The sequence below is a fragment of the Diceros bicornis genome, chromosome 29 (assembly GCF_020826845.1).
Source record: "Diceros bicornis minor isolate mBicDic1 chromosome 29, mDicBic1.mat.cur, whole genome shotgun sequence".
In the NCBI taxonomy this organism is placed as follows: domain Eukaryota; kingdom Metazoa; phylum Chordata; class Mammalia; order Perissodactyla; family Rhinocerotidae; genus Diceros; species Diceros bicornis.
In genome coordinates this window covers 40140101-40154542 of record NC_080768.1, presented here as the reverse complement: position 1 = coordinate 40154542, position 14442 = coordinate 40140101, and the positions used below count along the sequence as shown (strand labels likewise).

Below are 14442 nucleotides of genomic sequence, written 5' to 3'. Positions count from 1 at the left end.
AAAGAGCTGGGACATTAATGGATTTGATACCATTGGCACTTTACATGGTGTTCCTTTGAGCCTGCCCTTTTTGGTACTCATCTCTAAAACTAGCACACTAACTCACTACTAACTTTAAGATTATTTGTTTATTTATAAATTATTATAATTAATAAGCACACTTTACATCTACTCATAAATAGTAATGTATATATTCATATTTATTTAAAGTATATATAATTTTTTCATGTATATATGTACATAGTAATTTCTATTTTTTTACAAGCAGATCAGTTTTGAATCCTTAACCTCTTGGTTTTAAATCAGAGATAGTGGCAATAGATGAGGCCGGCAGCAAGCAGTTAAGAGCGTGCGCTCTGCTGCAGTGGCCAGGGTTCCCCGATTGGGAACCCCGGGCAAACCGGCGCACTGCTTCTCAAGCCATGCTGTGGCGCCGTTCCATATGAAGCGGAGGAAGATGGGCACGGATGTTAGCCCAGGGCCAGTTTTCCTCAGCAACAAGAGGAGGATTGGCAGATGTTAGCTCAGGGCTGATCTTCCTCACAAAAAAAAAAAAAAAAAAAAGAGAGAGAGATAGTGGCAATAGAAATTGCTAAAATTTTTGTATATAGAACTTGGACTGAAAACTCTAATGAACCCACATTTTGGTTCATTCTGCCTATTAGGCAGGTAAATACTGCTTTTTCTGAGTCTTAAATGCGGCCTCCCTTCACCAGAGCCAGGAGATTTTGTTTTCCTTTGCTCAAATGGAAGAGAAATCTGGAGTTTTGGTGCAAATGACATTGATTCTGGTTGGAGGAGATAATTAAAATAGCATCCTTTTCTGGAAGTCACAGGTCCCTAACACTGTAAAGCCCTCGCGAGGACAGGGATAATCATCTTCGTATCTTCCATGGCACGCAGCAAAGCACTTTCCAAGTACTAATTTCTGCAAATGCTCAATAAATGTTTGTTGCAGACACCAGCGAATAAAGGGGCAACAACAAAATGTAGACGTATTCGGGAAAAATTAAAAGCACCAGACCAAACGCCATGCATTACCAGTCCCCTCTGTGCCGAGGACCCTAACCAAGCTTTTCCCGTCAATCTAATCCCAGGGGCCGGTCCGGCAACACGGCGGGAGCCGAGGAAGCTCCCTCCCGCCGCCTCTCCAACCCTCTGCCTTCTCCTCTCAAACTTCCTCCCAGCCCGCTCCCGGGCCCGCCCGTCTGCCCGCGCCTCCGAACACCGCAGGGCACGGCGGGGACGCAGGGCCAGGGCCAGCAGCCTAGCGACGGCAGGCCCCGCGCGCGCTCCCTGGCGTGACCAGAGTCCCGCTGGGCCGGCAAGGGTGACAATCCACTTCTCCACATTTTGGAGGTGACTTAGGAAGAGCCGGTACAAAACACGAGCTTCTCAGAGCAGGCAGGGGCCTGGCGCGAAGTGGAGCAGGCTGCTCACAAAACCCGGAAAACCCTTCCCGATCCGCTCTGCCGGCGTCCGAGCGCCCCCAGACATGCGCAGTAGCCTCCTCCGCGGCAGCGGCGGCGGCGGCGGCGTCGTCCCCGGAGCCGGAAGTGCCCGGCGCTTCAGGCCGGCGGCCGGTCACCGCCCGGGCCATGTCGGCCCAGGGAGACTGCGAGTTCCTGGTGCAGCGGGCCCGGGAGCTGGTGCAGCAGGACCTGTGGGCGGCCAAGGCGTGGCTGATCACGGCGCGCAGCCTCTACCCCGCAGACTTCAACATCCAGGTGAGGCCGGGGCCGTGCGCCCCCCAGCCCCGGCTGCTGGCCCGGGCCGCCCTTCCCCCCCGCCCCCCTCCTCCCCGCCGCTCACAGCCTCCCGCGGGCCGCGCTCGGGTCGGCTCTGGGGGGCGCGGGGGCCGTCGTGCCCTGTGGGGCCCGGGCAGCGCCTCCGCGCCGCCGGGGGAGGCCGCGCGCCCGTTCGTTCGTCCCGGCGGCAGCCGTTTGTTCAGCGCCTGCTACTTGGGGACGCTGCTCCACTGGTCCTGGGAAGCAGGGGTTGTGAGTGCGCCGAGGGTCACACTCCTAAGCCCGTGGCACCGTCGCCAGCTGATGCTTTCCTCGCCGCCCCTCCCGCGGGCGGCGGGGGTGCCGGGGCAGGCGAGCTGGGCGCAGGGGCGGGGGCCGAGCTGTGACCGCGCGCGTCTGTGTCGCAGTACGAGATGTACAGCATCGAGCGGGACGCGGAGCGGACCGCCACCGCCGGGAGGCTGCTCTACGACATGTGAGTGGACTGCGTCCCCCGGGGTTTTGTTCTGCCTGCAGACGGGGGTGGGGAAGATCTCCGAGTTCGCCTCCGCCTCTGGTGCCTACGGCTCAGTCAAGAGCCTAGGCCTTCCGTTGGTGGCTGACGTGCCTTCTGCAAAGGCTTCGTCTTGTGTTTTATTCTTTTTAAAACTTTCCTATCCAGTACTTTATTTTATTTTGGAAATAGTACATGCTCTTTGTAAAAGTTCAGACAATCCTGAAGTATAGAGAGTAACAAGTGAAAGCCCCTCCTTAACGCAAACGGAGTTAAGTTTTTTGTGTGTGTGTGAGTATACATATAGACACAATACGTGTAAATAGGTTTTGCGGGGAGGAGATCCTACTGCTCATATTATGCTTCAGCTTACTTTCTTCACCCACTGTAATGGACCCCTTTCCATGTCAGTGTGTAGAGATCTTCATTCTTTTTCATGTCTCCGCAGCATTTCGTAACCACTCTTTTATTGGTGACATTTAGATAGTTTCCAATTATTTGAAATTATATTCAGAGTGTCAGTAAGCAACTTTGTACCTATATGTTGGTGTTTTTCTGTAGAACGTGTTCCTAGACATAGATTTTCACAGTCAAGGAGTATGCACATTTTAGGGCCGGCCCGTGGCTTAGCGGTTAAGTGTGCTTAAGTGTGCGTGCTCCGCTACTGGCGGCCCGGGTGCGGATCCGGGGGTGCACCACTTCTCCGGCCATGCTGAAGCCGCGTCCCACATACAGCAACTAGAAGGATGTGCAACTACGACATACAACTATCTACTGGGGCTTTGGGGGAATAAATAAATAAATAAAGTTATTAAAAAAAAGAGTATGCATATTTTAAATTTTGATACACTATCAAATTACTCTCCAAAAAGTACTATTCCAGTTTATATTTCCACTAATGGTGTATGAGTTCCTCTTTTCTTTGCCAACATTGGATATTATCAGTCTGTCTATCACTTTTAAATTTTTGCCAGTGTGGCGGGAGAAAATGGTACCTTTTTTTTTTTTTGGTGAGGAAGATTGGCCCTGAGCTAACATCTGTGCCAGTCTTCCTCTATTTTGTATGTGGGACACAGCCACAGCATGGTTTGATGAGCAGTGCATAGGTCTGCACCTGGGATCTGGGCCCACAAACCCCGGGCCCCCAAAGCAGAGCTTGTGAACTTATCTACTACACTACTGGGCTAGCCCCTCCTTTTTTATTTTTTAATTTGTGTTCATTGTATTACTATACCACTGAGTATCTTTTCAAATGCTCTCTGTGACTGTTTGTATTTTTTCTTTTATTTGCTTTTGCCCATTTTTTCTTTTTTTTTGTTTGTGTATTGCAGTAACATTGGTTTATAACATTGTATAAATTTCAGGTGTACATCATTATACTTCTATTTCTGCCCGTTTTTTCTTTTGCGTAGTTTTTTTCCTGTTGATATTTAGGATTGCTTTACATATTATGGTCGCTTATCTTTTCATTTATAAAAAACTCAAAAGACTTTTGTGGTTACTTTCATTTTTCTTAATTAGTTTTTACTTTTGCTAATGTTTGCTAGCTACTTTTGCTAAACATGCTAATGTTTTTACTTCGTTTTTGGATACTATATAGAATCTGACATTTTAATTTAATGCATTCATTTTAAAAATAGGTTTGTGAATTTCCCAGATCAGCCGGTGGTGTGGAGAGAAATCAGCATAATTACATCAGCATTGAGGAATGATTCACAGGATAAACAAACCCAATTCTTAAGAAGTAAGAATGGAGTGATAATGATGTATAAATTACCATTTTTGGGGGCCGGCCCCGTGGCTTAACGGTGAAGTGCATGTGCTCTGCTGCTGGCGGCCTGGGTTCGGATCCCGGGCGCGCACTGACGCACCGCTTCTCCGGCCATGCTGAGGCCGCGTCCCACATAGAGCAACTAGAAGGATGTGCAGCTATGACGTACAACTATCTACTGGGGCTTTGGGGGGAAAAAATAAAGAAAGAAAGAAAATTATAAATTACCATTTTTGGAATACCAACTTCTATATAGTAATTTCACAAAAAAGTCTTATCTGTGGTATTCGTACCCGTATCTATGTTTTGTTTTGGCAACTGAAGTTGGTATAAATGATGTCACTGGGTCCCTTGAGCATTTGCTTAGAACCTTTTAAGCTTCTACAGATTTATCAGTTAGCCCAGGGAACTGAATATATTTTTAACAGGTTTTATAAGAATCAGAAAGCATCTGTAGATTAGGCAGATCTCCACAAAACAGGAGACTTTTAGTAATATATGACCTTTCTTATTAACCTTTTTGCTATAGCCAACCCAAGATTTCAAATTCTGGATGAAAAAGAAAGTAGATGCTTTAGGTCGTTTCAACTTAAACAAGTGCATGCTTTTTATCTCAGCCAGCAACAAGCACTGTTGTGACCCCTCACGTACATCATTCTTGTCTTCTGGATTCATTAAGGCCTCTGAATGTTTTGGTGGTTATGGTCCTTCAGCAAACATCTTATGCCCAATACTGTCTGACCCAAAAGCCTTCAGGGTGTGGGTGAAACCCAACACCAGTGATTCTTCACGTAGTATTTACTGGTCTGTATGTGAAAATGCCTTACTTCCACTTTTGCTTTGGTATTTTCTTTCTGAAAGAGACTTTAACAGTGAAATTTGTTGTGTACAGGTTTGTTTGAAACTCTTCCTGGTCGGGTCCAGTGCGAAATGTTACTGAAGGTTACGGAACAATGCTTCAACACATTGGAACGATCAGAAATGTTGCTTCTACTTTTGAGACGCTTCCCTGAAACAGTGGTGCAACATGGGGTAGGATTTGATCCTTTCCTTTTTGTTAAGAAAAAATAAAATTGATCAACAGATTCATCAGTAGAGTTAGGAGCTATAGTGTGTATTATTCTGAGGAGCACTGGATAAGGTTGAACTTAAATCATGGAGTCTGTCAGTAAAGCTAAAAGGCTGTCAGTCTTATCAAACATAAATTTCCTGTAAAAGTTGTCTTATCAGTGTAAAGAAAGTCACCAAGCTTTGAGAGTGCTATTAATTGCAGTTGGTAAAGTATAGTGAAGTTTTAAAAATAATCTTATTTCATTGTGTTCAGCAATGCATTTGAATTTAAACGAAAACCATAGTTTATAGGCTTAACAGACATGTTTTTCTTTTTTTTTTTTTAATTTTTTGTTTATTGCAGTAACATTGGTTTATAACATTGTAAAAATTTCAGGTGTACATCATTATACTTCTATTTCTGCATAGATTACATCATGTTCACTACCAAAATACTAATTACAGCCCATCACCACACACATGCACCGAATTATCCCTTTCACCCTCAGACATGTTTTTCATGTGCTTCTGCCATATGGACACTGTTTTCCCTCTCTTCCTGCCCTTTCCTTGTATCTGTAATAATTATTGAGTGCTACTGGCAGGCATTGGTAAGTGTTAGCTGTCTCTTTTTATATTCCTCAGATCTTTTGAGATAGATAGTATCCCACTTTACAGATGAGGAAACAGTCTTAAATATGTTAGTATCTTCCCATAGCCAGTAAGAGGGAGAGTCAGGATTCGCATCATTAACTCTTTTAATTCAAATTCTGTTGCTTATTCTTTCCCACTCTATTTTTCTGGCTTCTGGCCTCAGTTAACCTTCTCTATACTTCCCTGTATTAGTTTCTGTACTGCTGTAACCAAGTACCAGAAACTGGGTGGCTTACAACAACAGAAACTGATTCTCTCACGGTTCTGGAAGCTAGAGGTCCAAAAGCAAGGTGTGGGCAGGGCCACGTGCCCTCTAAAGGCTCTAGGGAAGAATCCTGCATACCTCTTCCCAGCTTCTGGTGGTCACCGACAATCTTTGTCATTCCTTGGCTTCCAGCTACATCATTCCACTTTCTGCCCCCATTGTACGTGGCCTTCTTCTCTGTGTGTCTGTGTCCCTGTGTTTTTAGGTGACCTCCTTATAAGGACACCAGTCATTGGATTTAGGACGCACCCTAATCCACTTTGACCTTATCTTAACTAATTGCATCTACAAAGACGTTTTTTATAAGATAAAATATATATAAGGTCACATTCTGAGGTTCTGAGTGGACATGAATTTTGGGAGACACAGTTTAACCCTGATCATTACTCTGATTTGTAACTTTTTGTGTTTTGTAATCTTTCACGTTGTTCCGCCCCCTACCCCATGCGTCCCCAGGTGGTTGCAAGGAAGACCGCGCAGATGTCTTTGTGGATTTTGATCAGCCAGCTTTCCCCTATGCTAGGGCATCAGTAATGGAAAGGTGGCCTTGAAACTCAAACGGTCCTGTCCGGCCTAGCCCAGGCTGTATGACTGGCTACTCCTGACAACTCTTGAAATGATAAGTTTTGTCTACATAGTACATCCTGATGTAGAGTATAAAGTTAGTTTCTGCATCTCTTAGAAAACCTCTACATCTCTATTATCAGTCTAGATCCAATGTTTCCTTTAAGTTTCTTAAACATTTTATTAGCGTTTTAATTTTACTAGTTGAGAGTAGAATAACCAAGACAAAGTGGTCTGTGGTCAGGTGAATTTGGGGTTCCCTTCTGGGCTGTGTTGCTGATGCGTTCTTTTCTTCCCTAGCCTTTAAAATGAGAACATTTGAGGGCCGGCATGGTGGCGTAGTGGTTAAGTGCGCGCACTCCGCTACAGTGGCCCGGGGTTTGGAGCTTCGGATCCCGGGTGCGCACTGATGCACCGCTTGTCAAGCCATGCTGTGGTGGCATCCCATATAAAGTGGAGGAAGATGGGTATGGATGTTAGCCCAGGGCCAGTCTTCCTCAGCAAAAAGAGGAGGATTGGCATCAGATGTTAGCTCAGGGCTGATCTTCCTCACAAAAAAAAAAAAAAAAAGAGAGAGAGAACATTTGTTTCTTGGGGAAGTTTGAATATATAAACCATGTCATAAATTTAAAAAATACCTTGTTTCTTCATATAATTCTGACATCCTAAACTGTAAGACATTTAAATGATTAATTGTATTTTGAAATAGGTTGGCCTTGGGGAGGCACTATTAGAGGCTGAAACTATTGAAGAACAAGAATCTCCTGTTAACTGCTTTAGAAAATTATTTGGTAAGAAAAATTATATTTTGTATTAATTCTTTATGGTAAGTAGAATATACTGAGGTAAGTATCATTTCAAGGATAAGGTTGTTTGTGGAAAGCGAAGGAACTTTTCATATTATGGAATTTAAATCCTTGTTTTTTTCAGTGCAGAAAGCATTTTAAATAATTTCTAAATTTTTAATATGTAATATTTGATACCTCCAAAAGAATACGTGTAACCATGTATTCAGTATGTTAGTATGTGTGTATATATGTTAGTAGTAAGTATGAAGCATGATTGTAAACAAACATCTGAATTACCACCCAACGTAAGAACTGGACCCTGACCCAAACGTGGAATCTGCCTGTTTGTTTCCTTGCTGACTCCATCCACTGGTGTCCCTCTGCACTGCAATTTTAAATAAAAATGTGCCATAAGAGATTTTTTCCTATATGTTTTAGATAGTACATTAAATTAACTTCATTTATTTATTTATTTTTTGGTGAGGAAGATCAGCCCTGAGCTAACATCCATGGCAATCCTCCTCTTTTTTTTTTTTTTTTTTTGCTGAGGAAGACTGGCCCTGGGCTGACATCCATGCCCATCTCCCTCCAATTTATATGGGATGCCCCTACCGTGTGGCCTGACAAGCGGTGCATCGGTGCGCACCCGGGATCTGAACCTCGGGCTGCCAGCAGTGGAACACGTGCACTTAACTGCTATGCCACGGGGCTGGTCCCCCTAAATGAACTTTACAATAAATTTTGTTTTTGCCAGAACTCTAGGACAGACAATCAGTTTTTTTCTTATTTTTCCTCTTCAACAGTTTGTGATGTCCTTCCTCTAATAATTAACAACCATGATGTTCGATTGCCTGCCAACTTATTATACAAGTACTTGAACAAAGCAGCTGAATTTTATATCAATTATGTCACAAGGTCGACTCAATTAGAGAATCAGCATCAAGGTAAGTGGGAATATCCTGCAGTTTTATTTAGACAGATTTTAGTAAACCTGCATGCTCAGAAATTCCTTATCATTCTGATTATTCTCCTCTGGATACATACCAGTTTGGTAGTGTTTCTAAAGGATGGTCCCTGGAAAAAAATACTACAGTTAAGAGATGAGACTTTTCTGGAACCAGTTTTACCCCTTGATCAAGACATTCAACTTGCTGAACTACAATGTCAGCACCCTGAGCTTCACACATGTACCACAGCTCAGAAGTCACTTCCTACTTAAACCAGTGGCCGCTTGTGAGTCCTCGAAGAAAACACACAAGTTGAGATTCTGTGCTCTTGCCTTTTGAATGGGGAGTCAGACTTTTTCTTTCTCTATCCAGTACCACATAAATAGTAAGTAGTAATGTTACTTGTAGGCTACTTTTTTCTCACATCTCAGGTACCCAAGAAACATCTGATTTAATGTCGCCTAGCAAACGTAGCTCTCAGAAGTACATAATAGAAGGACTGACCGAAAAATCATCCCAGATTGTGGACCCTTGGGAGAGGTTGTTTAAGATTTTGAATGTCGTTGGAATGAGATGTGAATGGCAGATGGATAAAGGAAGACGGTAAAAAATTGTTCGTTTCCAGAATTGCCTATCAAATCTTTTGCTAGCATAATCTCAGGATCCCCAAAAATAAAAACACTTTTTTTTTAAAGTATATGATGTATAGTACACTTCTCCTTGGGCAAATTCTGTAACACTCAGTATTTATGCAGAAGAGGGTGGATTTTCACTGTATTAAAGATTCCCAGCAGAAGTATGCACTTTGAAGGTGGAGTTGAGTTTGAAGCACCCCTTGGCTTTCAGAGGAAAGAGGAGCTACTTGGTGTGTTTGTGTCCTAAAATCTTGGTCTGATCCCTGCTCTAATTCAGAAGGGGAATTTGCATCCATATGCAGACAATGAAAAATAATTTACATGCCTAGAGCTACATTTGGTAAACATAATGGTCCTCTTGGGGCTTTACTCTAGACCTTTTGCTGACATGCCCAGAGTAATTAAATAATTTTTATCATCCTTCATCTTTCAGAAGCTATGGTGATGTTTTGCATAGAATGAAGGATCTCTGCAGATACATGAACAACTTTGATAATGAAGCTCATGCAAAATATAAAAACCAAGTGGTTTATTCCACTATGTTGGTCTTCTTTAAGAATGCATTCCAGTATGTCAACAGCATACAACCGTCTCTCTTCCAAGGTTGGTTTAAGAATTTTAGTGTCCCAAAATACTGGCCTTGGCTGGGAGGGTGAGGAAGATGAAATGTTTACCTTAACATTGTTCTTGGAGCCAAATAACTGCGGTGTGATGCCAGTGCTTTTTTTTTCTTGTTGGGTTTTTATGTAAGTACATTTTCATTAAAAATTTCTATATCAAAGAATGTAGTGGTACATCAAAACTAAATACAGATATTGAATACCACTATTTTGAAAAAGCAGCAGACGTAGCCAAGTATTGAAGTGGGATTCACAGAGACTTCACAATAGATAAAGATTTTTTAAATAATATATATATGCATATAATTCTAGAAAATTTGAAAAATAGAAAAATAAGAGAGTGAAGTCACCCACAATCCTTCCAGCATGAAACAGCTCTCATTTTTGTGTATTGCTTACCGTCTTTCGTATATTTAGATTTGTTTGGAATTTGTAGCTGTGATGTACATGTACTTCATAGTCTTACTTTTTGGTAATTTTATGATTCATGATCATTGTAAAAAATTTTTAGATATGTAAGAACAAATACAAAGAAGGAACCGTTACTTGTAATCCAGCACCGAGAGAGAACTTTTATTAACAATCTGGTGTATATCTGTACAGTTTTTTTTTCCTGTACATGTATACTTGTTTGTTTACCTCATTGGGATCATGCTTAACGTATTTTTTTTTTTTTTTAAGATTTTATTTATTTATTCCCCCCCCCCCAAAGCCCCAGTAGATAGTTGTATGTCATAGCTGCACATCCTTCTAGTTGCTGTATGTGGGACACGGCCTCAGCATGGCTGGAGAAGCAGTGCGTCGGTGCGTGCCCAGGATCCGAACCCGGGCCGCCAGCAGCGGAGCGTGCGCACTTAACCGCTAAGCCACGGTGCTGGCCCTTAACATATTTTTTAATGACCTATGTTTTCACACGACAGTTCACTAAACTTCCACCTGATATTAAGTATTCTTTTTCTTGCTCTATTTTAAGTGTTGGTATTTTCCCCATCCATAGGTCCTAATGCCCCGAGCCAAGTTCCACTGGTTCTTCTTGAGGATGTATCAAATGTGTATGGTGATGTAGAAATTGATCGTAATAAACACATACATAAAAAGAGGAAACTGGCTGAAGGAAGAGAAAAAACCATGGTAATCCTTTCAGATATACTTACTAACAGGTTATATGTTTATGATTTGCTAGAAATGAATCTTTGTAAAATATGTTTTTGGAGCTAAATTGATAAAGCTTAGGTCTTTTAATTACAGAATATAATTACTGTATAATCAGTGGTTCTCAACTAGAGATTTTGCCCCCTGGGGACATTTGGCAATGTCCAAGGACATTTTTGACAGTCAGAACTCAGTGGGAAGGGGGCGCTATGAGTATCTAGTGAGTAAAGGCCCGGGATGCTGCTAAACATGCTACAGTGCACAGGAGGGCCCCACAACAAGGAATGATCCAGGCCAAAAGGCCAGGAGTGCCGAGGTGGAGAAACCCTGGTGGAAGTGATTTATACCTCTTCTGACTGAATGGCATCGGTTCAGTGTAAAGAGCAAAACCACACAAACTCCACTGGACCTCTAGAGCAGGATGCTGTGGTGAGTGCTGGCCTCGGCGTGGAAAGTGCCTGGGCGGTCAGGGTGGGAAGGAGTCATACCCCAAGGGGAGGTGTTGGGAAGCTTTCGTGAAGGAGGTCAGCACTGGGCAGGGTGTACAGGGTTTTGTCATTCGGAATTGGGAGGTAGGTTTTGTCAAGAGGGGATGGTTTGCTCACAGGTGCAAGAGGCCGGAGAAAGAACCATCAGTCTTCCGATTTGGCCAGGCAGCCGACCTGTCGGTGCGGGACAGCGATTTCTAAGCTTGTTTAAAGCAGAGGAATCTTTTCTTTCAATAAATCTTCGGTGGAAGCCCAGTGTGTAAAGTGGAAGTGGAGCTGCTCTAGGTCAGCGGTCAGCAGACTGCTTCTGTGAAGGGCCGGGTAATAAGTCCTTTAGCTGTACAGGCCATATACTCTCTGTTGTGGCTGCTCGGCTCTGCTGCTAGAGTGTAAAAGTAGCCGTAGGCAAAACGACCTGCCTGTGCTCCAGTAAAACTCTGTTTACAGAAGCAGGCTCTGGCTGCAGGTCACTGTTTGCTAACCCCTGCTCTAGTTGAAATGCCCAAGGGGAGCCTGGAGTCTCGTCAGTCTTTTCCCCTCTCCTCTCCCGCTTTCAGTCCCCTCACCCCCTCTGCTCAGTCCTTGAGTAACGTTGTACTAGACCCTGGCGTGAGGAGAGATGTGCCTTAAGATCAGCTCAGTCTGATGTCTCGTAGACTGCGTGATACAGAGTGGATCGGAGCGGGGAAGCTGTAGCCGTTCTGAATGCTTGTAAGGTTGTTAACCTTTTTAATAATTTGTTTCCTCCCATAGAAAAATGCACACATGCACAATTTTGCAAATAATTTCAGAGGTTGACAGATGCTTTGAAATCCAACCATGAACCCCAGGTTGAGAACTGCGCTAACCAGGCTTTCCCAGATGCCCCCTGATTTAGGTTATAAAAAGATCACTAAGGCTGCTGGGAAGTGACTCACTTTCTTTCCTTTCAGTCCCAGTGGGGTAACGCTTGCCAGCTCTCCCTTCTGGTTTCTGAGGGTGTGTGGTTTATCCAGGTCCTTGACGTTAAGACTACAGACACTTCTTCCTCCCATGTAGATAATAGGTTGTACCTTCCTGGTTTTCACTCAGAGCAGTGACATGTCCCCGTATTATTCAGTGTCTGTAACATAGCCCCATCATCCGTTTCTCTCGGTCTCTCACACTCCCCATGTTGAAACCATCACTGTTTCTCTCCTAGATCATCGGCATCGTCGTCTTGTCTCCCTGCTTTCACTCTTGCTGCCTGCAGTCTCTTCTCTACCCACAGCCTTAGTGATCGTATTAGTACATCTTATTAGATTGCCAGCATGCCACAAGGAACTGGGCCCTGATGAAATAGGATGGGTTTGATTGTGAAAGGGATCTGGGTGTGTGTCATTGTTGAGGGAGGATAAGAACATGGAAGCTAAACAGGGTGGGGCAGGGGAGGGTCCCAGCATCAAGGGTCTCCCAGCATTCCCAGCATCCCCATTCCATCAATAGTGGAAGGATAGTAAACTCTGAAAGTGGGGGAGAAAGGTGGGTAGTGGGAGGGAGGTTCTTATATTTTCTGAGATTAGCCTGAGGAATGAAGCTTTTAGTTAAATATTTATACATATTTTTTTGAATGATCTTAGTGGGGTAAATATTTCAGGGAGAATTTAATTTGGGTAATTGAATTAGTAAAATGACCTAGTGGAATAAAAGATTCAAGAAATTCTCAGCAAAATAAAATTAAGTGGAGCTGTTTTGCCTTTACTGTTTTTTGACATTTGCAATAGTTGCCTTTCTCTGAGACCCTCTCCTTTCTTTGGCTTTATATTACTTGAGAAGAAGAGCAAGGAAAGTAGGAATCTTTGTTGTAAAGTACAGAGGGCATTAGTAGACAAGTGGAGACAAATGTAATTCCCGGCCAGACACATTGCACGGGGAGAGCAGAGCTGCAGAGAGAAGGCTGCTGGAGAAGTTGTGCGCGGTACACGAGAGAGAAGGACGGTCCTTTCTCTGAATTCTTTCTTTTTTTTTTTTTTTGTGAGGAAGATCAGCCCTGAGCTAACATCCATGCTAATCCTCGGCTTTTTGCTGAGGAAGACCGGCTCTGAGCTAACATCTATTGCCAATCCTCCGCCTTTCTTTCCCCAAAGCCCCAGTAGATAGTTGTATGTTATAATTGCACAGCCTTCTAGTTGCTGTATGTGGGACGCCGCCTCAGCATGGCCGGAGAAGCGGTGCGTCGGTGCGCGCCTGGGATCCGAACCTGGGCCGCCAGCAGCGGAGCGCACGCACTTAACCACTAAGCCACGGGGCCGGCCCCATCTGAATTATTTCTTAGGGGACTCTGGCTTTAATTTATTCTACTACATGACAAACTATTTGGCAGCAAATTAAATAATACCCATATGGGGGAAAAAGTAAACTATCAAACAGGTGCTTCTTAAGCTGTGTCTCTCGTTGTAAAAATCTAATTTTTGCCTTTTATAAAATTGATATTTTTTAAATTTTTTTTGTGAGAGAGATCAGCCCTGAGCTAACATCTGTGCTAATCCTCCTCTTTTTGCTGAGGAAGACCGGCTCTGAGCTAACATCTATTGCCAGTCCTCCGTTTTTTCTTCCCCAAAGCCCCAGTAGATAGTTGGAGGTCATAGTTGCACATCCTTCTAGTTGCTGTATGTGGGATGCGTCCTCAGCATGGCCGGGGAAGCGGTACGTTGGTGCGCGCCCAGGATCCGAACCTGAGCCGCCAGTAGTGGAGCGCACGCACTTAACCGCTAAGCCGCTGGGCTGGCCCTGATATATTTTTAAATTATTGGAAATTTTAACTTGATAGCTTTGCTCTGAAGCCAACATGAGCTTAGAATTTATCATCAGAAAAACATAAGCTTAATTTTTATTTATCGTGAAATTTTTGTTGTACATTATTGTTTGTCAGTCACCATATCAATGCATCCCTTCACCCCTTGTGTCCACCCCCCACCCCCCTTGCCCCTGGTAACCACCATACAGTTCTTTCTGTCCGTGTGTTGGTTTATCTTCCACATATGAGTGAAATTATGCAGTGTTTTTCTTTCTCTTTCTGGCTTATTTCGCTTAACGTAATACCCTCAGGGTCCATCCATGTTGTTGCAAATGGGACGATTTTGTCTTTTTTATGGCTGAGTAGTAGTCCATGGTATATATATATACCACATCTTCTTTATCCAGTCATCAGTTGAGGGACACTTGGGTTACTTCGATGTCTTGGCTATAGTGAATAATGCTGCAATGAACATAGGGGTGCATAAGCCTCTTTGGATTGTTGATTTCAGG

The 14442-nt window shown here is 43.6% G+C and overlaps 1 protein-coding gene across 4 annotated transcripts in view; it reads left to right on the top strand.

Annotated features, from left to right (window-relative positions):
• Positions 1-1564: 1564 nt before the first annotated feature.
• Positions 1565-14442, top strand: part of INTS10 (integrator complex subunit 10) — a 40349-nt gene continuing 27471 nt past the window's right edge. The window contains exons 1-9 of one of the 4 annotated variants that reach the window (XM_058525332.1): positions 1565-1727; positions 2156-2223; positions 3882-3985; positions 4905-5044; positions 7255-7336; positions 8137-8277; positions 8712-8883; positions 9349-9518; positions 10533-10666. In XM_058525332.1, the coding sequence (XP_058381315.1) occupies positions 1599-1727; positions 2156-2223; positions 3882-3985; positions 4905-5044; positions 7255-7336; positions 8137-8277; positions 8712-8883; positions 9349-9518; positions 10533-10666 (1140 nt within the window). In that variant the 5' untranslated portion in view covers positions 1565-1598. Of the gene's footprint in view, positions 1728-2155; positions 2224-3881; positions 3986-4904; positions 5045-7254; positions 7337-8136; positions 8278-8711; positions 8884-9348; positions 9519-10532; positions 10667-14442 lie in introns of those variants that run through there. The other 3 variants (XM_058525333.1, XM_058525335.1, XM_058525334.1) reach the window with 3 other exon arrangements.